This window comes from Vanellus vanellus (genome assembly GCF_965231255.1).
Source record: "Vanellus vanellus genome assembly, chromosome: 6".
Taxonomy (NCBI): Eukaryota; Metazoa; Chordata; class Aves; order Charadriiformes; family Charadriidae; genus Vanellus; species Vanellus vanellus.
This window is the reverse complement of record NC_138911.1, coordinates 31,801,299-31,828,448: the sequence shown is the minus strand read 5'-3', so window position 1 is coordinate 31,828,448 and position 27,150 is coordinate 31,801,299. Positions and strand designations below refer to the sequence as shown.

The following is a 27,150-nucleotide window of genomic DNA, read 5'->3' as shown; positions in this document are numbered from 1 at the left end:
TACGTGGGAGAATCCAGCAGCTGACACGGCTACTTTCGGTGCGCAAGCTGAACAAAACGCAAAAGGTGAAGAAACTATCTAAATAATGAGGGAAAGTGCATTAGGTCAGTATAGCTCGTTCTAACTAAGTGTAATTAGCCGGAGAAGGAAGAAAAATTAGCTCACGGATATTCTTTCACAATGTCCTTTCAAGTGTTCGGGGACATTTAGTTTTGCAAAAAAGTTTCAACCAATATAAATATGCCAAATATAATCTTCGGTGTCCTTACCTACTTGCGCAAGCAACCCGAGTCACATGCTGCTTGGGACTCTCATAAGTTTATATTATAAACCCACTTAAATCTATGCATAGAAAGTAATATACATCATACCCAAGAAAATGGTTATTCTGGGCTACTTGGCAGTTCAGGGAGTTGTAGATTTTTAACCCTAAAGATGTACCTGGTAGAAATTCTTTAATGCACTCACTTGTCCTCCTAGTGAGTCTTAAATTATTCAGAGACTTGACTGTAATATTTTTTCCATTGCTGCTCTTCCTAATGTTTCTTCATTTCACATGTAGAGGTTTGTTTAAATAAAGTACAACTATTTCTATTAAAATTTTTAAATAATTTCAAAAATCTTTCTTTTCATATTAGGTTCAGTAAATTATTCCCTTCTTTAGAGCTGGGGAAAGTTTTTTGACAAATTATCATGTTTGCCAAAAATGTGGTTGTAGAGAATTTGGGGGCAAAATTATTTGAAAATTCAGCTAGATCTTGATAATTACTTTGATAAAAAAAACAGTAACACTTTGGAAATGCTGGAATTCCTGATTAGGCAATTCCCAGAATAAAATGCAACTTTAAGTTGCAAAACATTTGAGTTTAGAAATTTCAAAAAATTAATCAAAAGTGCTTCATTTGACCCTAAGCCAAAGTCGTTCCATTTTGCAGCCTACTTTAGATTGCTCAGAAAACTGACAATTTTACTTTCTATCACCAACTTAAGCTGACATTTTTCTCTTGTTCATTTTTCTGAGCTAAAGAGCAAGTCAGTTACATACATAACCATTCACAATTTTCTGAATGAAAATAAAATGATGAGTGTGGACTTATGCTGGCACTGCAGTGGGACAGTGTGCCTGAATATCCTGAAACACCAAAGACAGTAGGCTTTTCTAAGCATCTGTGTGTGTACATACTGGTACTGCTCTTCCTTCAAAGGTACTAAAACCAGATTTCTAAAGATCTGCCAAATCAAAGCATTTGATGCAAGGGAGAAAGCGTCACCCCGTAAACATTTTTGATCAGTGTTCTCTCAGTGACAACGCATTGTTCATGACCTGGGAAGCATTAAACTAATGCAACTCTCAAAGCCCCCCCTACAAATACAGAGTGGTTGCAGTAAAGAGATTTCCAGTCAAGCCTGTGAAGAGAAACAACTGGTGCCGCTCCCAGCCAAAGTACTCACCAATAATTCCCTGGGAGATACCTTACTACTTCTTCTTTAAAAAGAAGACTAAACAGAAAGCACAAGGCCACACAAAATTGACTTCTCCATGTCAATAGAACAACCCTCCCCCTTCTATAATGCATGTGAGCCCGTAACGGCAAGCAGCAACCATGCATAGCAGTGAAGAGATTTCATCCGGAGCATCAGGAAAGTACACGATCCTTCTAGTAGAGCCCAGGAGGTATGGCATTAGTGACGGTGAATACCACAGATACCTCTTTCTGTATTTGAGTGTCCATTCATTTTGATGTGGGTTGTGTCTTTGTGTTCTGGATGGGAATTGTGTGCTGGTACGGCAACACCAGGAGCAAAGTGTTTCTTGACTGCTGGAGCTCCTCAGGCCTGGAAGCCAAAAGCTGATGCTCTCTCTCTGAGCAGCTCCCGGCACAAATGACAACTCCAGCTCCCTGCAAACGAAAAAATCCTTCTTATAGGAATGACATCAAATCCAGGCACTCAGAGTTTCTGTCACGATCAGCTTGAACAGGATATCAAATGGTCCTAACATTGGAATTGCCTGTAATTTTCTGAAGCAGACTCTGCTGCCCTTGGTGTTGTGTACGTAGGCGTTCCATACAAGTTACAACACAGTTGGGCTCTGCATTGCCATGAGGTGTTCCATGTTTTCATACTTTCAATACACCACTTCCCAGTCAAACAGGAACCTTTAGCTAATTATTAGCTGCATTTCAAAATTTTTAGTTTCCTCTTTATCAAAGTGACAAACATTTAGCTCCTGAATGCATGATTGATTTTTAATTATTCTTGTCTCACCCCTCATGTAAACCGCAGTCATTTGCACTCGCGTGTCTCCTTCTCCAATTCTACTGCTCTCTGCAGATTTTAGTCAGAGAATCAATAATGGCAAGGGCCTCTAGTTCCTCTGCTCCACGACGCAGTGACAAACTACAACCAGTTGTAGTATAGTCAGATTGAATCCCCTGCAGAGGACATAACTACATACCAAACGTAACACAGACTGTAAAACTCTCACTGTTCCAAGGCACAGACAGACCAGAGAACAAGGAAGGTCATTCGTCTCAATCCAGCCTCCTGAGAACAGACTCTCAGCTATTCCAGAGAGGACCTCCTTGTCTGGGGCTTTCTCTTTGGGACTTCAACTTGTTAGGAAGTCCAAAGTCACAGTTCACGGGAGCTCGATTCAGTTGACTAAATTGAGGTGTCCAATGCCATCTGGGACACTCAAAGGCGCCCATGACCTGCAAAAGAGCCGTGTCCTGGTAGAGGAGGTAGAGACCAGGCAAGACTGAATAGGACATCTAAGACCACACTAGACCTCCATGCCTATTAATTGTCTTTCTTTCCAGTGCTACCTGCCTCTGCTTTGCTACTGCTTCCTTAACCCTGCATGGCCCAGGCCACATTTCTGAAATTCTTCCCTTCTCCACCAGGACTTTATTGTGATTTTCAAAGCAGACTTCCAACATATGTTACCTTCTGGGGGCTCAAAGACTGGTGGATTCAAGCAATACATGTGATAGCCACGGTCACAGTCATCACAGAAGAGCAGCTGGTCCTGAGACAGGGTTGTTGGGGAGACAGTAGGGAAACAGGGAGAGAAGGAGAGGAGAAGAGAGAAAATGATGTAAATTAGTCTCTTGCCAAGATGAAAATATAAGCATGGTAACCAGCAGTGCTCAGCTAGGAATGTAGAGCTGCAACACAGAGACTAAGAGGCTACTGGGGATGTAAAAGGCTACAGGCATCACATTCATGAGTCCACTATCAACCACCATACTTCCGAGAGGCTGCAGAGAGCCCTTCTCATTATAAAGGCAGTTCAGTTTCTAACTGGAAAAACTCTCTGAGATGTGGAGGACTTCCTCTCCAAGGTGGCCTCATGATGCAGGAGTGAAAGCTGTTAGGCCGGGGATATGCTGTACTGAGAGAAGAGGACAGGCTTTGCTGGGCTTCAATGTGACCACGTGCTGGGTCTCATCCCTTCAGGGGAAACCTTTCTCGTCAAAAGCCTGGACTTAGCCTGTTCTCCAAAACTCAGCTGAGTAAATGCTCTGTGAAACAGATGGAAATTACATGACCCCACCATGTGGTCTGCAGCTCTTTCATATATTTGGGGGAGAAAAAAGATGCTCTGAAGTATCCCATGAATCCTAACACAGAACAGCTCCCTGTTTTCAGATTTCCTTATTTACTGCTAAAGCAAAACAAAATCTTAGGCTTCAAATTTATTCTGCTATAGGGAATGTAGTGTTAGCTAATTGACTCCAAAGTTCTCCAGCCACTGTCAATTCTCCACATTTCTCAGACTACCAAGGACCCTTAGCACCAGATTTTAACTGAAAACCCCACGGAGAGGACAGTGTTCAGCTGTGGGCTCTGGATTGTGGTTTGGAAATCACTGGGATAGCTGATTAGGTGACTAGAGAGAGGCCTAACCATCCCAGTTCAAATGCTTTCATGTTTCCCAAGTCTTGTAATTAAGATTTAAAAATCATGCCAAGAAAGTAAGCAAAATCAGGGACAGAAGAAACATACCTGCCGTCTCTTGGGTTATCACCCATTCATATCTGTTCCTAACTACCATATTGAAAATACTGCTCTCCTGCAGCTCCCTGTGACGTGAGTTTATGGCCTCTGGCTAATTTCTATTGAATAAGCATACAAACCACAACTATCCCCACCTTAAGTGGCGCTATATGACATCTGTGGTAATTTCAACAGAGACCAACAGCTGAACGGGGGCACTGGGGAGAAGGCCATCTCTACTTTCAGGAGTCACTTTTCCTCGGAGATGTGTGGAAGCAGCAATGAAGCCATGACCCACACCACTGCCACGTGCTCCTCAAGGGCAGGCATGACAGTAGCTTGCAGTGATGCTTATTTGCATGAAAAGGTAAATGAACTCACATCGTTCTCAGAGGTCCCACAAAGGCTGCAGGATTTGCACTCAATGCACTGCCACTGATAGGTTTTAACAGCCTCAGTCATGTTTGTGGTGAACTGCAGGCAGGTCGGGTGTCCTGAGGAAGATCGGAAACAACTGTCATTGTTAAGGCTCACTTGTTGCTTGTTAATTAACCGGTATTAAATTTGGGAACAAAACGCACATGGACATGGACTGATCACAACATGGGCTGCAACTAACAGATACCAAAGAGGAAAGCAGGCATTAACCCTTTCGCTGCCGGGCACAAGAGAAAATCAGAGTCATCCCCACCCATTCCCCATTGGCAAAGCAGTTTTATTCAGAGCTCTTAAAAATGGTTTGGCTTTGGGTTTGGTTTTTGTGGAGCTTTTTTTTGGAAAAAAAAAAAAACAAACACGAAGAGAAAGAAACAAACCCAATTTCAGAGAGAGCCCATCCATCTTAATAGAAATTGGACTACAGTTTCAATTAGCGTTGTTTCGAGCGGACTGAAGGACCTGATGGAAATGAGGTTATTCTCCATTTCAGAGCTTCCTTTCCTGGTGTCCAAATGGGTGGAGCACTTCTGTAAACTTTGCTTAAATGGAAGCAGTAGTGTACAGAGAAGAAGCAAGACAGGATGGAGGGACACAGCTTTTATTTTTTTTAAGAGCTCTGCCACTAAAGTTGGTTGGCACAGAAGAAACCAAATTGCACAGCTAACCTTCCAGGATCAAAACAAGAAACCGAAAGGAAAAAAATCCCAAGCCAACTCCCACAACGAACTAAATGAAAGGAATAAAGAGGGGAAAGCTAGCAGAACAGTCACATCTAATCGGGAAGGACAAATTGCCAGAGTTACAACCCCCACCCCTACATGCGTGTCGACTCCAGCTTTGCAAAACAGCGGTATCACAGTAGCGGGGTCAGCAATGGGCTTTCTGGAGGGGAAAATACAAACAAACAAACAAACCAAAGGTAGGATCAGTGTTCCTTCTGCAAAACAAAACAAGAAAAAATATACCGCTGAAATAAAGTGCTGTACTCCCAAACCACCCCTGTCAGGCTGAGGCAGTCCCTAAGTCACCTGCAGTAATCTATTGCTCGCCTTCTTGGAAAGCCCCGTATTTAGCATCCCTCTCTGGCACACGTGAGCATTAACACCGTGCATAGTTGGAGGGTTGGGGAGTGGGAGGGGGGGTAGCATGGGATGGAGATAGCCAATTGCTCATCTATACAAAAACTAGAAATAAAGGTACACACATGCAACACTACCACGTGCTACTTCTAGAACCTTACACCATCAGGTGTGCGTGGTTGACCTGTAGCCAATCTGCTCTTCTTAGACTACAGCCAACGGGTAGGAAAAAATCTTCTCCAGCTCCACCAGCCTAAATGTCTTAAAGAGTGGAGAAAGAAAGGCTGCTTCTCCAATAAGAAAAAAAGGCACAGCTGCAGTAGATGTGGGCATAGATGTGCTATCTTCAGTACCAGACCTATCAGTGGTATTTTGCTGTGTTGTCACATCACCCATCACCACCCTACAAGAAGCTTCTGTATTTTCTAGCTAGTGAAGCAAACAGTTGCTGAGACTTGCTGGGTAAGGCAATAACGCTGTAGGGAATACATTTGCTTTATGTGTCTATGAAACCACCAAATGGTGTAACAAGGATTTTGGTTTTCCAGTTATATTCGAATGGTAGTGACACAAAAACTAAGCCTGTCCAATAAAGAAATTTGTGTACATAAGTTATTAAGGAAATTGAATAGAAAATAAAGGAGATATTTAAGGAAGAAGGGATCGATGACATTGTTCCTATCACTCTTAAGCCTTTGAATAAATGTTTTGACAGTACTGATGAGCTCAGATTGGCTAAGAAGAACACTGGGTTTTAGAGCCCTTGAAATGTCAGCACAAAACAAGAGTCAGATTTTACTGAGATTTACAGTGGGCCAAGTCCTAAATAAAGTTCTAGGGACCTTGAAACCGCAGTGGTGCAGAAGGAGATTTTGTGACATGATACCTTTTCTTGCTGAGAGGACCTCATATTATTTCTGATACTATCAAACTAGCAGAACCTGGCATGACACTGAAATGTTCCTCCAGATCTGATTTACAGCAAACGCAGAACCTTGTTCCAACACCAGTAAATAGAACAAATGTGCCACACTATGCATCGGGGAGGAATTCATCCCAACAGCAGCGAGTCGGCTTCCAGAAAGGTTGTACAGTGCTGGAATACATCACGCAAAACAACTCATACGGGGAGGTGAGTTAATCAGAGAGTTAAATAGCTTCAGTCTACGTTTGAAAAGAAACAGAAAGAATGGAATCAAACTTACAGAAATAAATCACAGCTAAATGCATACACGCATTCACATGCTCACTTGCCTGCGTACACACATTGTTCATTGCAGAGACTCCAGCTAGAGACTCTCCCTTTCTCAAACACCACGAAGGTCAGGTTCTGTTCGTTACTTTATCTCTGTCCCTTCACAGCCATTCCTGCTCTCTTCCAGCTATCAGTCTTGACTGTCTCGCTTCTCATTTGCCTCAAAAACACCTCAGCAGGTTTTCTGTGCTGCATCTCTTATCGATGGTGCCTCATCCTTGAAGTGATCCATCCTATTTTGCAGAGCCCTTCCTAAGAACCACACCCAGCACAAGCCTAAAAGAAATGGGCTCTTCTGGGCTTAGGATCGCTTAGGAAATATTAATAGTGGAGTAAAGGCCACGGTGGCTTCTTTTTAGCAGCAACACAGAAAAATTTTGCAAAAATATACCATTTTATTCACTCCATTGGGCTCTCTCTCCAAATGCTGTGACTACAAAAGAGTCCAACAAATGCTCACAGCCATGTCTGCATAGCCGCAGATTGCTCTCTGTTACCCCAGGGCTTACGGCATGTCTAAGGGAAAAAGAGTATCTTCTGGACATGTCTTTCTTCAGCCTCTAAGTCAGATCCTCTTTCACATTAAACAACGTGCCTTGTGGTACATGACCCCAACCTAATGTCGTTGGAAAGACTATTTTTACTTATGCCAACAGCGTGATCAGGCACTGTAGCATATGGCAAGCACGTCAGTAGATACTCAGAACGTTAAAATTCTTTTTCCTGCCCTCCCTGCTCTCCTTCTTTACAATCTCTCTATTTTCCTTCTACTTTCATTCAAAACCTATGGTTTTTCATGACCTATGAGAAAATTCACATGTCCAAGACTTCCTGGAACCGTGTCAGTGAACACCATCCCTGCTCCACATCACAGCACTTCTTGGCATTCCGTCGGTGGCAGAATACCTGAAGACAAAGCCCTGTAGCTGCGTATGGTAGGCTATTATGGGGAGATTCAAATTCCCTTAAAAAAAATAGGCTAGTTCAGCCCACAAACAATTTTGTTTTACACCAAGAGCAGTCCAAAATGTGGTTCAAGTTACAGACGCTGTGGCACAAGCCAGAGAGCTGGAAGTCTTTCTCGCTTAATTGCATCACTTATGAGGTCAGGATGAAGAAACAGTCTTATTTCGCTTATCCGGTGATGAACGGCATTTGCTATGGTGAAGGTGTGCAGCAAAGAATCTGCAGGTGGAACTCAGTTAATAATTCAGGTGGTGGCTCAGCCCTGGCAACCGCTGGATCACCTCACATGTCTGTATCAGCTCTGCAGATCTAACAGGGGGAAGAAGTAACACATATTTATGGTGTCACTGAAGTCAATAGACAGACCTCTAAAATACACCCCGGGAGCAGTTCTGTTGAAGGAGAAGGTGATATGTTAACATCGACAGTTTCTAATCTACCATAACTGTTCTCTACCTAAACTTTTGCTATGCCACAATAGCTATAAACAACATAGACAATAAAACTTGCAGTGAGAAGGTTTCCAACAGCTCATCCCTTTGTCTTAAAGCAATATTTTAAGGTATAGATCAGGTCTGAAAGCTCCCTCAAACTCTCCTCTGGATCTGAACCCTGCGACTGAGACCGTATTTTATGGTGACACCCGTGTTTCACATGCCACTGGCTTTAATGGTACACTATGTCCACCAGACATCTGGTCAGAGGAGGGGGGGCTGAGCAATATCAGAGACCATGTCTTGTCTCCCGCACCCGGGGCAATTGCAGGCTGGCCGTAAGGAGAATTTTAACATAAATACCCTAAAAAAATAAATTAAAAAAAAAAAATCTAAAAATCTCTTAAAATCTCTTCTGCTTACACTGGCTGTATAACACTAAAGACCAAAACTGACATTAAAGGGCAGGAGCAATCTGCTGCTCCCAGGCGCTCTGTGACCAGTGAAGGCCTTAGAACGGCTCATTAGTGCTTCTTCAATAATGGATTCTGCATCGCAAGATTAATTGCAGCCATGTGCTCTGTCACACCCGCCACAGACTATTTAAGTTAACAATCCAATCAATAACCTTTTTCAAACAAAGGCAGAGATTATCTTGAGGGGAAGAAATAAGCAAAGACTCCTTTTTTAAAACAAACGTGAAATTATTCCTACAGAGTAAAAGGAATTTTCACCCAGTTTCCAATTCTTTCTCTTATCTCCACTGTGTAGTGGTGGGCTTTTTAATCAATAGTATAATGAAAACCCACAGGCCTCCTGGCTATATCGCATCAGAATTTATTCCATAAACTATTCAGGTCTTTAAACAACTATACATACATATTACAGATATAATGACCTATGCCACAGGAACCCCGTCCAAATAATGGAAGTTTTACATGCAAAGAAACTGCAAAATTTCCTCCTGCTAAGATTGAATAAGGATTGCTGTGACCGCTGCCATCATTAGACAGAATTATTACCATTATTTGTACTCAAGAAGGGAAAAGTAACTTGTAGTTCTAACAAAGGATATGATTTTATGGTTATGATATTAAAATTTAGCCCTCATTTGTCCGTCTAAGAAAGCATGCTTACAGATACGTAGTGTCAACACCAGACAGATTAAAAAGGGCCCTTAAAAACCCAACCCATCCAGCCACACCGAAAGGCTTGGCTCTGCCAGAATCCCAGGGCTCGAGGAGCTGCAACTCTCAGAAAAAGACCAAACGTTACTGAGGGATGAGGATGGGGAGCTCTTGGCATTTTCCTGGCCCTTCCCATCTTGCAACGTCAAGGCGTTACGATGCGGGGACATATGCCTCCGCCTCCTCAAATGCAGGTACTCAGAAACTGAAACCTTCAAAAGTGTTTGTGGGGTGAGGATCCAAGGCACCACCTGCCGCAGCACCTCTGTGATGCAGGGAAGCGGGAATATTTCAGTATAGAAAAATATAACAGCTTTCCCGGCGGCCAGGCTGGGTGGTGGAGGCTGCAGGTGAAGAACTCTTGTCTCACCCCCTTCGGCACAGAGCCCTGCTGACTCACGCTTCTTAAGAAAAATAGACAAAAATGGAAGTCTCACTGGTAGGCACCATTGGGTCTTATTACTTTGAGACAGTAGAGGAGGAGAGGAAATACAGGAGAGGAAATATTACCACCATGGATTTCTACATCCTGACGGAGATGCAAGAACCTGGCTGTTCCTCCCAGTGTCCGCGGCGCTGTGCTCCAGCACTGCCGACTCTGCCACAGAAGCGAGTCCAAAAGGACTCGGGGGCCTCGGTGAATAGGCTGGTCAGTCTGATTTGGTCAGAGACCAATTTTCCTCTAATCTAATATGCTGCAATATGCCAGTAATTGTGGAAGAATTAACGCCTTTAATAATTGATGGAGCTCTGAAACCATTCAGCTGTAGCAGAGCTTATAGTTCCTATTATTTCATTTCCTGGCCCTATAGTCATTCTGGCCAGCACGGACGGAGCTTAAACCGAGCCCGCAGAAAGGGAAGGGGCACTCTGCTGCATTAGCACCCGGGACTGGCAGCCAGCTGCACTCCGGAGGTGGTTTGCCTCTCGGTACTGCCAGTTCCATGGAAAAAGAGACATAAGTTACAAGCAGTTGCTGGAATATTCAGCATCGGTAGAAGAGAACCCGCTTTAATTGTTCATCTAAAGGGCAAATAAAACCCCTGTGCAACAGATACTGGTTCTGTCCCAGTCGCCATTAGACAGGTGTAACTGGAGTCAAGGGGAACTGACAGCAGGACAGACCTGTGTTTGAAAGCAATAAACACCAGAGATCTCAATGAAGTTGTAAGATGGTGCTGTTTGGAAGGTGGCACTTGCAGCTCGCTCTCCTGCACCACCCTGCTGTTGCTTTAGCCACCCAAACACCAACGGGCACGGGGGGAGTGACCTCCTACCCAAACACCCCTCATCTGGAGGCACTCCCCGGAAAATTTTGTTGCCTGCGGGAAGTCCGCCCACCAGCTCAACTCGCTCTCAGCTTTGACTCTACAACGCCACAGAATTTCCCCTGAAACATTTTCAAGCGTCAAGAGCATCAGCGAGGACAAAGAGCCTGGGCTACAGAGGGTACATCAAGAGCAGAGCGTGGCTCAAAGGCTGCTCACCTCCATAAACAAAATGAAGGCTCTGTGCATACACAGACTCACGTGCACCCAGAGAGATTAGCCCCAGGCAAGGCGGAGTAGCTCTGTCTGGCCCGGGGCAGCAGGAGGAGATGGGTGGGATTCGGGGGTGACCTCCAGAGCACGCACAGAGGGAAGCCAGGAGTGAGTTATTCTGGGCATCCTACTAGTTTGTCTGTCAAATCACCCTCTCCCCACACGCCATGCCCTTGGTAGCAGATGCCACAAGACTTACAGGAAAACTCCTTGAGAAGTGTTTTAAAACAGTTTTACTGCCGTGGGTTTGTGCGTGCCTTTCCCTGCGTAGCTCCCCTTCCTCAGCAGGCACAGTCCAGCCACACAGATCTTAGCAGGGAGAAATGAAAAACAGAAGCTACAGATTTTAGAAGCGTCTAAAAACTGCCGACAGTTAACTCTGGCGTATACAAAACACCGCCGTGGGAGGACACCCTGATGGGGGCTGGTGATGCTGCAGCCAGGCCCTCCGCTCCGGGCTGAAATCTGCACCTCCATGTCATATCGCCAGGGGAGTTTGGGCTGCCGCAGATCTGGGGCAACATCTTGCTCCTCTGTCTTCCTCCGAGGCCGAGCAGCCGGGATTCGGGCACACTCGTGACACACGCCGCTTGGTTCACCGCAAAGATGCTGTGATAAGGCAGAAGGAAGGCGGCAAACCGAACTCTGCGCATTTGCAACCCAGGGGGATCAGAAACAGCCCCCAAGGTTAAAGCCAAAGGAAATGCGGCACGCCTGTGATGTCCCATCTCAAAACCGGCCGGGAGTCTGCTCCCTCCTCTTCCAGAGCGGCCCCCATTAGCCACTGTTGGCCGCTAGACAAAATGGCTATTTCTTGCCTGAGAAAAATAATGTGGAAGCACTCAAATAACCTCGTACTGAAGCATCAGCTTGTTAATGCACTGGTAAGTCATGCCAGCGCTCTACAATTCCTGGGGGTGAATTAGGTCAGAGTGACCTCCAGAAAACCCACCAGGCTGCATCGCTGCGCGCCGCATTATGGGTAACGATCTGCTAATTGCCAGGAGGCACTTGGGCCGCTTACCAACACCAACAGGAAGGAAACCTGCCTGCAGGCACCGCACGGACTCCATATGCCAGGGACATAGCTCCTAATAACGAGAATAAACCCATTTATAGAGCACGAAGTGGCCAGGAGGACAGGCAGGGAATGCTAATGCTGCCCAGCAGGTACACCTCGCGGGGGTCGGCTGCCCGAGACCCCCCGGCAATACCGGCAGGTTTTGCATTGGGTCGCGCTGTGAAGTAGGGGTGAGGTAGATGGAGATGAAAACGCAGGAGTGAGAGGAAGGCTGCTTATCCCGACAAGATGAATCACCACAACCTGGAAAGCCAACATCCCCTTTGCCCAGGGGACATTTTTGTTACCCTTCAACAAACTGCAGTGGAAAAAAACCTCCGGCGCGGCTCCGACCTCGTCGCTATGCACTGCAGGCTCCCCAGCCAGGCCAGCTCACACACCACAGAGCTTTCAATCAACTGGCAGGCTCACTAAACCCTTTCAAAATGAGCAACCAAGCAAAAATACTTGGTCATAAACACTAAAAATAGGAATGGAGGATTGGGTTTTGTTTTGCTTTTTAACTTGGTGAAGCCAGTTCTTCCTAGTGCATTAAACCCACCTCCCTGGCAGCCCATTTAGAACATCTCCTCCCCCCTGGGAGAGCCAAAATCCCCAAGTATAATGAGAGGAGTGGGGTGGTATTTGAAACGCTAGGGAAACAGCAGCCTGAATAGCCTTCCACAAGAGCATTACATTTGCTAAACCCCCCCCATAAAACAAGATATCAGCTATGCCCCTCCTCTCCTCTCTTTAACCTGAACAAGGAACTCTGCTACCTGCTTGAATCCACATCTGCTGTCCAAATACCTGGACCTTCCCCAATATTACTGGTGTTAAACGGCCCTGCTAACACAGCCAGACAGACGGCAGCACGCCTGCAGGGATGCCCAGCGCTGCCCAGCGTACCCACATTTATCAAGGAAGCGCTCGCAAAGACCAGCTCCAGCGTTTTCACGCTGACCCGACAAAGTGTGTCTAACCCGAGCTGGCGGCGACAGCGGATGGGACACCTCGTTTCCCCAGGGCACTCCGACCGGGGCTTCTCCACTGGGATTAGGCGGGAAAGCACGACAGAGGCAATACTTCATCACGTGGGCACCTCTTCACTAATTACAGGCCATGTTCACCCCATCAGTATGGAGAGCATCAAGACAACCCCTCTGCACCGCTGCGGTCCCCCTCAAGCACCGAGGGCTGCGGGAAGGACTTCAGAGGTGATTTTACCCATGAAACAGCCATCCCATAAAAGTAACTGTCGATTGCAAACAGGGTAGGCTGGGTTTACGCTGATGAATTAGGGGAAAGGAAAGGGAAAAGGGAGGAGTATTACTAATGCCTGGACAAACTTTCTAGAAAGATTAAGGAAGAACTCTGGACTAATTCCCTGCCAGCACAGTTCCAGAAATTTCAAATCAAATGGCAAACTCCAGAGAAATTATTTAAATGTCACCATTTTAATAGTAAATAAAGGTAACTACGCAGAAAACACCATGCCATTGCATAGGCAGTGACCTCGTTGCTGTTCCATGAGGTAACCATGTATCATCCAGGTAAAGAAATTCAGCACATGATGGGCAAATGGTTGAGAACCGATGTGAGCACACTGTAAATGCAAAAAGTTTGACTTTCCCATGCAAGCATAATTTACACGGTTGCTAATGTGACTGTATATTCAGACCTAAGTAGAACTGCCCTATTCAACTAAACACTAACAAAAACAATTTGGAGCAAGTTACTTCAGTTCTTCTCCAATTTAAAGAAACCCTTTCAGCTGCCGAATGGGCAGTGCTCTCCACACCCGCTCTCCATTGTTCGCAATGCAGTGCCAGCACTTGGAAAAATTCCATCGTCTACTGATTTTTTCCCTTCTCCGTTAGTTAAACCCCCTGTTTGGTTGGGAATTTCTAAGTGCCGACCGAGATTTCATCATATGGCAGCCAGTTTTCACTTCCCCATCAAAGTCCTGGCAACATCAGTATCTAGAGGGAAGTAAGAGCTATAACTGCACCCTGCAGAGCATCAGTATGTGCTCGGTAGGAGGGGGTGAAATGTCTCAGTTTACTCTCTAAAAAATGCAGTTTCAGGGTGATCTAAACATCTGAGTGAAGGAGCGAATTTGAATGAAGTAGTTTCAGTCAAAAGCAAGCTGGGGGGGGGGGGGGGGGAAAGGGTTAAGAGGCGGCAGAGGGAGAAATTGATTTTTTGGAAAGGGTGAGATTTTGTGCCAGAGTTTCACAAAAAAGAAGTTGGACTTTCATTTTGGAGCAGTACCTTGCTTCAAAAGGGAGCTCGATGGAATTGTTTTTAAGAGAGGGGAAAAAATACTCACAAATGAAATGTTTCATTCAAGCCTGCGCACACTTGGCAGTGGGAAAGGGTCGTTTCATTGAGAAAAAGAGAACGCATTTCGTTTCGAATCAAACCAAAATCTTTTATCCTCACCGGGATATTTTTCAGTTCAGTTATTTAACAGCCTTTCTGAGTAACTGTCCAACAAAATGCTGCCAGAGACACCAAAACAGTAGGATTTTTTGGTTTGTTTTTCACTGGAAAAACACCAGATTAAAATATGTGATCTGTTTGCTCAGAGCTCACCAGACCTTCCAGCCCAGATGAGCCAAGTCAAAGCACAGGCCATTCTCTGTCTACCTGCAACAAGCGAGTAGCGTTCCTTAACCTACACAACCGGTACTGCACAGCAGCTAAATATCCCATCAGATTAAACAAGAAATTAGCTAGTTCCACAGCAGCGGACACAAATGTGCCTCATTAAACAGTTCACTAATCCTGCTACTTTTCAGCACCAGAGGAATTGCTTAACAGAGACTATACAGAAGTAGAAAATTATCGTATTTAACGCCAGAAAATGACGACCCCGCTCTTAGCTGGCTGCTACATTGGATAGCGGGACTGTTGGCTCGATGGTTGAGTAAAAGGCAAAGAGGTTGGGAAGTCCCCTCCTACAGGCTGGTCTGACAGGGTTCCGGGCACCCCAACACAGCTGTTGAGGGTGTTCATCACCTGTGACATTCACTGTTAGGTGGGATCCCAATACCCATGAGATGGTTGGCAATTCTCAATGATAGCTGCACGGAGCCTAACGGGGACTGGTTCTTCTTCACGTAATGCCAGACTAGTAAATAAGTAAACAGTTGCAGAGAAATCTAATGGGTGCAGATGTCCTTAGGAAATTCTTCTCCATTTTTTTCCTTTCAGAATGTGAAGTACTTGTAAAATCTCACCCTTAATGGAAGTGAGGAAGGGGTCTTGGAGGACTAATTAAAGAAAAGGCTGACCTGGCCTTGCAAGGGAAATGAAGCTCCCTAACCCAGGGAAGTTCCTCTTCTCCAGGTGAAGGAATGGCTCTGTACCATCTGGATGTCTGAAGAGTACAACAGCAATCTGAATTCAACCTAGAGAGAGCTTGTGGATACTTAAAAACTCTTCTAAGCCTCCAGGCTGATGGACACATTCAGAGACACAGTTGGTGTGGAAAGACCTGAGAAGAGCTGGAGCCTGCTCTTTAAGAAGCCCAAGCCCAGATATCCCTGCAATGATGAGAATTCTGAGCCAAGATCCAGCTGCAGAATCCACTGCACCACAAAACAAATTGTTGAGCCTGAGGAAAGGGCTGGAAAGACTTTAGTGTTGTTTAAGACATTTAAGCCACTCCCAGCAAAGCACTGATGTGAAGCAACTATGATTTGTACCAACAGGGGAAAATTAATTTCTCAATCATAGGCTTAAAACCACCCCATGTAAACTCCACCATACAAAATGCTACATGAACTTGAAAGCTACGTGACACTAAAATAAAAGTACCCCTTTAGCAAACGCACAGTTTTCAACTATTTCCTGTCCAATGAATTCCACTCACATTGGAGTGCTGACCTCAATACTGACTCCTGAGATCACCGTATGAAGAAGTTAATGGCTGTTGGCTAATGAAAGAAATCCAAGCTAGTAAGCTAAGTCTTCAGCAATGCTTGACAAAACTCTCTCCAGCGTTATTGAAAATCTCTAACCTGTTTCAAAAAAGAAGGCTGTGTCTGAAAGATTTGGTCACATTCATTCTCTTCCTGCCACCCACAATGAAGCCACCGACATCAGGACACTAAAAGCAAAGACTGAAGCAACTTAATGAGAAGGGGATTCAGTCCAAGCAAAAAAAAAAGACTTTAACACCTGTGCAAACCTAGAGATAAACTGGAAGGTCTGACTGAGAATTGGTTATGGAAGATGAACAGCACTGAGAAATGAAACGCCACTTTGAAAAAAAACCCTCAGCCTAAGACATTGAAGGGAGGCTATGTCTGTTCCCGCTCAAGAGGTACCATCCATCAGCTGGGATCCCAAAGAAGAAGTACCTCTCTGCAAGCTCCTCAGAGCGGCTACCTCTTTCAGGCAGGCAGCAGTAGTTCCAAGAGCTTCAGCCCACTGCCCAGCTTCAGCATTCAAAGTGTATGGCCTTTTGCATAGCAGTACCATAGTTGGTTTGTAGGCCATTCAGAGCTACCACAGCTATCTTAGACAACATTAAACAAAACTGTTTCTAATTACATCCTGGACGGCAGTATTAGCCACAACACTGTGCTCCAGAAATCTGTGCTTTTTTAAAGGTAAACACCATCCTTCTCCCATCATGGTGCACATACCATGGAGAATTACAGGCTGCAAGGACAAAACTTCATCAAATCACAGATGATATGGTAAATGTTTCCAACACACACACAGCAAGAGCATTTGTTGAAACAGCAAAAAACACAGTCAGGTCTTAAAAAATATACTGGTGAAATTAAAATGCCACAGATGGATGGCTCTCATCTTAAGTCATTAAAATCAAAGATAGGACTAAACTGTGGCAAATGTCCAGCTTTGGTGCAGCAAACTAAATACAATTTTACAATAATTTCCAAGGGACAATGGAGAACTTAAACACATCAAACCATAATTTGGACAAGCCTAGCCAAAGCTACGGGTAGCAGTCACCACTTACGGGCTCTGCTACTTATGCTTTATGTAGTTGAGGTCCTACTCAGCCATCTTCAACACTAGGGAAGGGATGGGGTACAGAGAAGTTTATATTGTTGCTAATAAGCATTACAAGCTTGAGTTTAGAGAGAAAGGGTTATGGTTTTTCTTTCATCATCTGTAGGCTGATGGATCTGATTACAAGGAGAGCTCACAGCTCCAGGATGCTGGGGAAGGACATTTTACTAGGGAATCTAGTGATAGGATGAGGGTGAATGGCTTTAAACTGGAAAAGGGCAGGTTTAGATTAAACATTAGGAAGAAGTTTTTCACTTTAAGGGTGGTAAGGCACTGGAACAGGTTGCCCAGAGAGGTTGTTGAGGCCCCATCCCTGGAGGTGTTCAAGGCCAGGCTGGACGGGGTCTTGGGCAACCTGGTCTAGTGGGAGGTGTCCCTGCCTATGGTAGGGGGGTTGGAACTCTATGATCTTCAAGGTCCTTTCCAACCTAAACCATTCTATGATTCTATGCAAATTTAACCACTTTTTTTTTTCCTGATTCCAAGCAAAAGTTTGGAATAAATCTTAAACCAGGGCAGTATTCTAGTTCAGGTCAAATCAAAGAAGCCAATGCCATTTTCAGCCCACCCAGAAAACTCAGGATTCCAGCCCTCAGCTTTGCCAGCCTTCAGCTCGGTCTCAGCCCAGGGAAACCTGTTTGGGGGGCAACCATTAGCTGCCACAATGCTGGCAGACATTTTTACTCCCTCCTCCTGCCACGTCTGACTCTCACCAGCAAGAACCCTTCTCCAAACAGGAAAATAAGATACCTTCCTAGCCAGCATGCCAACGCAAATCTGCCCTGGGGATTAGGGAACAGTGGTCTTTTTTTTCTGTTCAGATAATGTCTGCAAAATTAAAACTTTCCTTTAGAACATTTCTATTTCCAGGCCTGTGGCTTAAAAAAGAAAGCCCCAAAACCAACAACAACAAAAGCACAAAAATGTTCAAAGTAATAAGACTTATGCAGAGTTGTTCTCTGGAGTCTGACAGCCTGCAACAATAACTCTGCTGTGGTGGGAAGGATCCCATTCATCTAAACAGGGTGTTGACAGACATCCATAAAGGCCAATTTCAACATACACTTTCACTCCTGGTTACCTTAGCAGAAACATCTAGCTCTGCTCTCTGCATCCATCACACTGGGGACAATGAAAATGACAACTGAGTTAGAATGGGAGGTGACCTACTGAACAAGAAAAGTGCACTGATGCCACAATCAGTTTCCTTCCTCCCTTTCTTCAACTTTCTTTGATTTGTCAGCATTCAGCTTTGCCCTCGGTCCAACCTCCGTCTGGGTCTCTCTGTCCTGTACAGCACAGCAGAAAGCTCAAGAGGAGCTAGGAGAAGAACAACAAAAGCAGCCATGGCCAGGGGCTCAGGATCTGTCATCACATACCCTCCCTCCTCTCTCTGCTTTGGGGCAGGAAGAGAAGATTATTTGCCCCCCATAAAACCCCCAGGAAAAGTAGTTTTGTAGGCCCACAACTCAGATTACTGTAAGAATATCTGAGAACAAATTGCAGAAAGGAAATTAGAAGTTGCTAGGAGGAGTTTAAAGCCAGCAACCCCATCATCCAGTATTACACTCTAAGGAGAGCGTCACAGCTACCTTCTCAGCGTAGCTCAGCAATAAGGTTAACATCCTACCCCACCTTTTCAGCTGCCTCTGGTCCTCAGGGCCCAACAGGTGAAAAGGAAGGAAGGAATTTTTAGCCACAGAACAGCTGAGGACAACCCAGTAAGAAGTCCAAAAGCTGCTCTGTCAGATCCTAATCAGGTTCCCAAGAGCCACAGTGACAGAGGACATCAAAGGTAGCTGAAACTGCCTTTTGGTTTCCTCCTTCCTCCAGTGAATTGGCCAAAGGCCTTGCACAGGTAAAGATAAAGTTTGAAGGCAAGCAGTGAAGTTTTCGAGTCATATTCACCTGAAGAAAGAGTGAAGAAAAAAAAACACTAATGGAAATTAAAATTACACATGGGAAAAATAAAACTTCATAGGGAAAGGCCAGAAAAGACCAAGAATAGTTAATTCTCTGCTGCAAATACACACACGATGTCACACGCAACTATTAAAAATTAGACAGGTAGGAGCTCGTCTGTACAATCCAGTACAATTCTGATATTGCCTGACTGGATTAATTTCCGATGTTCTCTTTAGGACTTTTTTGCCATTTAATCTGCTGGGGGGGGCTGTTCACTGCTCTAAAGGATCTGTACCCACATCGGGGCTCTTAAAAACTACACCTCAGCTGCTATTTTTGCAAGCAGCTGCCAAAGTAAAAAAGGCCATCTATAGCCTCTGCTGGTAGCAGAGAAATTGATGAGAAGGCAGAGGAAGGCAACAGAGCTTCATAAAAATGACAGCAGGCCTATTAGGAGAGAGGACACAGAGAGTTTCCTAAAAAGTTGGCATCTAATCTGAAACAGTATTTCCTCTTTCTCTTTCTATCCTATACAACCATACTACTAACCTAATGTGTGTAAAGGGAAAGGGAGGGTTCATGCCTGCCCTGTGAAATGCGGCAAAGGGAACCACAGTTTCCAGTTACTCTAGTGACTGGATTAGAAACAGCATAGGTAGGGTTACAAGTCCTTAAGGCAATGTCACTAAAATCTACGCGAAAAGCTCTCGTGTAATTTAGACTCCACCTTTGTATCTAAATTAATGCAACTCTATTAATCTCATGGAGAAGGCTATCAAAATACAAAAATATTTAGGAAGATTCTCTATTATAACCAAATAATAGGAAGCACTCTTAAAATGAGTCCTACACAAAAGCAGTATTTTCTTTCCTGCCTACCTTCACTCTAGCAAGCAATAGGACCAGTTTCTGTAGTCCAATGAATGGAGAAGAGAAAGTAAAACAGAAAAAGGAAGAGAATTCTTGGTTAACGTCATGCTTCGTTAAGAAATACAAAACAAAATCCAGGGACAAAAGTCATAATTTACAAAATGGAAAAGGGAAACAAAATCAATAGAGGAGGAAGTTTTATTTTAAGCTTCAAAGAGGGTATTATAAACAATGGAGAGCTTAGAAAAGTATATGTACATGTAGTATGTTATTCAACAATGTCTCTTTAAAAGAAGATTATTTGCACTAAAAAAGACCTTGTGGAATTGGTTTGATAAAGTAATATTTACAGAGGAATATACAGTGGGGACGTTGGAAGCAGAACTTTTATTTGGAAGGAATATTACACAAACTGAACACAGACCCTACAGTTTGCAAACCTTCATTACAGTTGTGCGTCTTGTTATATTTTGATGAAATAAAATTTGATTTCTTTTTTTCTCTAGAGGCAGTTCACCGCTGCACGTACAGACACCAACAAAATGAACAAAACACACCCATCCTGCTAAAGAGCCCAATTAAGACATAAATTTTGTCATTTAACTTAGGGGGAGCAGGACTTGGGTCTACCAGACATCTTACATGGTTATTTTTGGCCGAATGTGTTAATCTTGGAAGGAGCAGGAGAAGGGGAAGGGGAAGGGAGAAGAGGACAAAATCTGCTGCTACTGGCACATGGAAAACTCTCCATGAGGTGAGCTTGAGTTTTAGGTGTGCAAGAAACATGATGCAGGATCAGGCTCTCCGGCAGCTTCACCTGGTCAGGATGCATTTTTTGTAGATATAGTTTTTTTCACTCTGAAACCCAACATCAGCCACATTAACAAAACCACTTTTTCTATCTATACCCTAGGTCTACACCAATAGGCACACCTGGCACCCCTGTTACAGAGAAGTTAATCTCAGAGACAAGTCCAATACCCTTCTCCTAGGACACAAGGCTATCCTGCATCCTTACTAGACTGCACCACACATGACAGCGAACAGTCCTGCACTATCCACTGTGAGCAGATTTAGCAGCTGACAAAATCCTCCATTGCTTGTGCAGAGCAGAACACCGTATTTCACTAAGATGACTAACAACTTAGCATTCAGGATGTGAACGTCCCTCACCACTGCCTCACAGGACAATTTAGGATTGTAGCTGAGGGAACTCACATTCTTCTCCTGCTGAGTAACCCCTGTTGTTTACTGCTGACATGCGGGTGGGTGCACCTGTACACTTTTCAAAGTCCACTACCACTTAAGAAAGGGCTGAAGTACACAAGGTTCCTACACATGGCATCATCCTTGACTCCAACAGGAAGCTCCATGCCAAGAGCACTTGAGCGTTTGGATACTTCCCTTACAACCAACTCACAATCAGCTGTGGAATTACCAAAGCAAAAAATAGTACTAAAATTAACAGAGTTGTTTTCCCATTTTAAACCCCTCTTTCAGAAGCAGAAGTATTTCACAGAGTTGCTCAAGAGCAAACCTCTTTTACTGTGCGGAAAAGACACATCAGTCCTACTGGGAGAAGACAGTCCTTTCAATTGGACACAGAATCTGGTAACAAAAAAATCCAGCCACTGAGCTTGGTCTTTGCTATTTCAACAGGTTTTGTTCACATTTGTGCCTAACACAGTACAGCAAAGTAACTTTTAAGCATCTAACAGGATAATATTATTAAGGAGAAAGTAAACCAGAACAATCTTCACTTACCACATCCAATTTGCAAAAAACAAAGATACCCAGCACATGTATGAATGGCTTCTTTAAAGTAAGAGAGAGAGCAGAGTTGATCTTTATTTTCATTATTAAAAAAAGTTTTTTCCTTAAAGTAAATATTCAGTCTTTATTTTACATTAAGTGCTTTTTAAAATTTCATGTCTTCACAAAATTGCATTTAAAATTTGAAGTAAAATGTATTTCAAACAAAAATACTGTGCAACTTCAGCACTTCTTTTCTCTCTTAAATATCGAAATAAATAAAATAGTTAAGTCTTTTTTCAGTTTGTTTGTTTTTCAGTCAGTTCTACTGTAGATCAATTCCAGTTTGACCTGGGTTTATACACACGCTTAAAAGAAAGTGAAATCAAGACTTTAAAAAACTTCTTTGTATTGCACCAGCTTAGGGCATCCCCAGAACTTCTCTCAACAGTTGGCAGCCAACTTCCCACAGTCCAGGCTCCTGTGCCAGATGAAACACAGGTACGGGAGAGTCAGGGAAAGGAGAAGGAGAAGTATCAAAGCATCCTGGCTTCTCTTGGCCTTCTTCTGAAATGTCTTGCTTGAAGGATGCTGGAGTCCATGAGGGCAGGGCTGACTGCAGAGGGAAAGGCAATACAAAGTAAAACTAAACAAACTCAAACAGACAACAAAAGCAAGCGTTCAGAATAAAACAGAAGAAGCACAAACCAACCTTCCAACACTGTTTGCATTCTACCTCTTTGAAGATACAGCTCGACAGTCTCAGTTTCAACTGACTGTGGGAGCCATAAGTAAATACAAAGCAAACCAATAGGATATGAAGGAGCGTATCCAAAAGAAAGGCACCAAACGCTGTCAGTCTTTCTTACTGTGAACATCATTAAATAACCTTCATCATTCAGCTTAGATAGCTGTCCCTTCACCAGAGGTTAAGACCTTTGCTTACGAAATCCTGCTCTGATTACATTGCTACATTACTAATTATTTGTACAGAGCCACGGGTGCATGCAGCGCTGCACAAAAGACATTTTTAGAAGTCTGAACGATACACATAGAGTGGCAGCAATATGATAACTGCTGGAAATAAGTGAAAAACTGCATTTTGTGTTGTTTAATCCATGAATCGACTAAGCTGCGTAGCACTAGGCTCCTGAGCAGTATTAGATAGCCAATAAAATAATCTCTTTATTACCACAAAATGCAGGTGCCTCCCCTCATGTCTTCCCCACACCCCTCATATCAGTTCTGGGTGACACAAAGGTCCAAAATCTTAGGAGATGCCAGTGACCAAAAGAGTAACTCAAAGATATGAACCGGCAGCATCCCCTTAACAGGGATATCAGAACTGAAAATCGCAACAGCGGTTTGTTGTGGGTTTTTTTCTACATGTTATTACAACTTGTCTTCTCTGAAATTGGCAACTTATGGAGATACAGCCATGGACATGAAAATAGTTCCGACCCAATTTCAGTATTCTATGGTATTTACACAGGTTGGGTTTTTTTCAACCCTGGTAGATATCTGGCAAAGAGAACAAAGGTTGGTAGGGTTTATTGTAATGGCTCAGTCAGCAAAAACTCAGCCTGGCCACATTCCTGCTCTGTGAGGGTTTGTCAAAACAACCCCATGCCAGCATGAACACATGCATGTGCCTCATGCTTTACATGTACTCATAGCTACAAATTTTATATAAATAAGAAAAAAATCATGGAGAATAAGAGATGGGTGTTTATTGGAAACATCTACATATGTTGTAGCACAAAACACACTGGGCAGATTTTGCAGTTTTTATAGTAAGATGACTCCCAGTGGGGTCCATACAATGTTTGCTTGAGGAATTGATTTAGTAAACTGCTTGCCATGGGGAAGAGGCAAATTGCATGAGGAGCCAGGCTTTGAAAGCTCCGTAGTTTGATGGTATTTGAATTATAATTTTAGGGCCCATCTCAAAGTATCATGGCAAGAATTAACCAAAGAAAGGCCAAGGCAGGAGAGAGAGAACGCAGTGGTTACCCGGCACAGTCCGGCCTCAGCGACTCTCTGGGTGCAGTTCTCATTTGCTCCGTGCATCAGCAGGCAGCAAACTGAGTCTCTGTCTTCAATCAAGAGCCTAAGCTGAGGTCTGTAAAATGGCAAACTAGAACTCAAAATGAATAACTAATGTAAAAGCTCAAAGGCAAAACAATGTGGGGAGGGGATTCTAATAACACATTCTGCTGAAACAAATGGCCATCTCAGAGCTTGTCTACACCATACTAGCAAGCGTATTAACAGTGAGGTTTCATTCAATAGAAGCAATAGCTAAGAAAGCCCAGTGCTAATCCTTCTGAAGCCAGTGGCAAATTTCTCTCTGGACCTTGTTTCAGCAGCCTAGGCTCATCATTTATGACCTTACCACATACATACAATGTTCTTCCAAGCACCCTTACATATACAAGAAATAAATATCCAACCCACAAAACTGTGGGTGCCTGGGTGGAGTAAAGAGATGCAAAGTGAAGCAAAACAGATTTCAGTTCCATCCCCATTCTGCCACATGCCTCACGACCTCCTTTTGTTTTTTTAACTGTTATGCCAGCATCCCATAGTTTCTTAAATTTTCCTCCATATATATTATCATGCTTAAAATTTTAAATTGTTTTCATGCAAGATCTGAGGTCTGCCCCTGCTAAAACGTCAACTAATTAAGTGCCACAAAAGGGAACATGCTAAGGATCAGTGCACACTCCACATGGCCTTTCTTTCCCCTGATCAGCTGCTCAAGCAGCACGTCACTTCCTTATTTCTCCTGCTCCCATCTGTGAATCAGAGTTTGCAGAGGATAGCTCAGGAAATTATGTGTCTTTTCTAAGATCCTTTAGTATGGAGCAGTAGAAAGCTGCCTGAGGAAACAGCTCACATTATTAAACCCAGAAAAGTCTGAATTTAGGGTCTGAAATGAAACATCCCTTTATTCACATTTCACATCGAAACAGTTTTATTTTGGTACATGGTTTGTGTGGGAGCATATGTTTCAGAAGAATCTTTGGACAGCCTTGTGCTAACCTTACTCTAATAAGAAGGACTTCTTTGGAGGACGACTGGAAGAGCCAGGCTTGTGATTAGTTGAAGGACTGCACCTTCAAAGATCTTCTTATGAAGCTCAGAACAGCAGGTCTCATTGAACTGCTGAAATCACTGGGGAATACAGAGCATCACATTCCTTTCTGATTTGAAAGATGACTGTATTTTTTAGGTACAACCCGGAATTCACACTGAAAACTGTCTTTATGCCTTCCTAGTTTGGTTTGGGACTTCTGTGCCTTTGAAGTTACAATTGGCACTGTGCGGTTCCCTCATTTCTGACCCAGCTATGCTAGTGGCAGGCTCATTGTTTTTTGGGGTTTTTTTTGGTTGCACTTATGAAAGCTCCTTATATATATTTCTGCCTCATTATCATTGTCATCTTCCTCTCATCCCTCTGAGAGGGTCTCATGTAGCAGCCCCTTTGCTTTGCTTTCATCTTTGACTTAGAAGCAACCAACCTTCTTTCCCTGTTCCCAGCCTTCACTCCAGCAGTACCTGCCCTGAGAATATTTCATTTTCATACCAACGCTCCATTCAACATTCACCATTAATGCTACTTTGCAACCTAGCTTAAACAAGTACTCTTTTAGCTTCCATCTCTACATCTTCATTTCCTCCCTATGATTGATGCCTTCCTATGGTCAGTACCACACTGCTCAGCCTGCTGGACTAAACTCATGTTGGTTATCTCACCCTAATAAGAAATCTTGAGGAATCCAAGGACTCCTCTGCTCTCCACAATGATGAATTTATTTTACCCTCCTTCCTCTCTGAGGACTAGATTGAACCAGTGACCGTCCATATACACATTAATGGTATAAGTAACAGTGATGGGTATTTTTCTATGCTATCTGTAATAAAAGTCAGCTGGCGATTTTATGCACTCTCTGTGCTGTTGTGGCTTCTTTCTGAGGGTACTGTGCTACCCAGTTGTCACAAAGATGGGTGGTTAGGTTGCGAAAGGAATAAGGCTGTATGCATTGTTATAGTAACTGCATTTATGAAACTAAATCAAGACTTAATGAATTATGGGCATCCGATCATTGTTTGTATTCCAGAAGAGCCCAGAATGTGTTAGGCATGGTTCACAAAAGACAATGGTAAGGACTCCACTTGGAAAAAATTATATTTAGAATATGCCTATTCTGCAGTTGATGCAGTGAGTGGAGTTCTTCAGAAAGACATACCTGGGTAGGTTTCAGCTAGCTAGCCCAGGCGCTGCAAGGACTATAGTCAGCACAACAGCATGGAGCTCGGGATAGGCTGCAACAGCATGCAAGAAGCTGGGTAAACACAGCGCTCGGTAAACGCTGAGCTCTGTGCTGCCATCCCTGCACCAGTGGCCAGGGGCAGCTCGCTGGTTCCAAGTGTGCAAAGCCTACACCTCTCAGGCAGTACAAGGGAGACAAATGAAAACTGAACTCTCTTCGTGTCCTTGATAATTCAGGTCTCCGTTAGTCCTCTGAGCTTTTCCCTCTCAGAGCATACTCTGATTGTATTTTGAGGAACATTGGGTAAAAATAAAACTCTTTTCTTAACCTTCTAATCTGTGTGACATGACTGCTATGTGCATACAAGAAGTAGATGCAAGATGGATGCATGAAATCAGGTTTGTTTACTGTGGACTTGGCACATTTCTAGGTACTTGGTCCTTTTCTGTTTTCCCTGTTGTTCACGTGGGCACATCAAAGAGTAGCAAGAGAAAGAAAAAAAATGTAAAGGAATGCGGGATTGAAGGGCAGGAGTAGCAGAATAAATCGATTGGAACTTCATTTTTTAAATTCTGTAGTATTTCAGATTTGCAGTACTTATTAGTGAACTAGGAACAACTCTACTTCTGGACCAGATTCTGCTCTCAGTTACATTAGCATAAATTTAGGCAAAATCCACCGGACTTTATTGGTATTACTCTTTGGTTACAGTAAGGTCAGCATGGAACAAGTGAGCCCACAGTGCCTCACACATGGGCTGGTTCCACCCATTCTTGGTTGCGAAGTATCTTCCATTTTGACTTCTGTTGATCTTTATTTTAATGTCTGCATTACTTATATGTCTGTATGTGTCTGCGTACACACATTTCTGATATATGTTTACCTACACACACACACACATATATATAAAATTATACTGATATGCAAACTAAGTCCTAACTCTTTTAGGAATTTTGGAAAAGTAGATGCCTGTATGCCTGTGCCTCACCCCTGGAAACCATCTGAAGTTTGAGCCTTTAGTAAATATGGAAGAGTGGCAAAATATTAAAAATTTTTCTTGTGTTCCGTCAGAGAAAAACAGACTGGTTGTGGAAGGAATGAATGTTTTTATCAGTTAAAGTACACTTCTCATTGACAGTGTTAAGTCAAAATATTATTGATTTGACACTTGATCAATTATAATACACTAGCAGGAACAGAATAGCAACAGAGAAGGATTATCACTATGGGGAAAGCTTAAACAAGGCTTTCTCCTAGCAAGTGTGCATGGCTCTGAGGTATTTCGTAATGTTTTGCCACACCATTCTGAAGGCAGATTATTCACGTAATCCA

The 27,150-nt window shown here is 43.6% G+C and overlaps 1 protein-coding gene across 2 annotated transcripts in view; it reads right to left on the bottom strand.

Moving 5' to 3' along the window:
• Nucleotides 1–1,830: 1,830 nt before the first annotated feature.
• Nucleotides 1,831–27,150, bottom strand: part of DPF3 (double PHD fingers 3) — a gene marked incomplete at both ends in the record, with an annotated part of 164,595 nt that continues 139,275 nt past the window's right edge. For both annotated transcript variants that reach the window (XM_082485082.1, XM_082485083.1), the window contains 3 exons: nt 1,831–1,901; nt 2,950–3,031; nt 4,384–4,496. In XM_082485082.1, coding sequence (XP_082341208.1) covers nt 1,831–1,901; nt 2,950–3,031; nt 4,384–4,496 — 266 coding nt within the window. The remainder of the gene's footprint in view (nt 1,902–2,949; nt 3,032–4,383; nt 4,497–27,150) is intronic.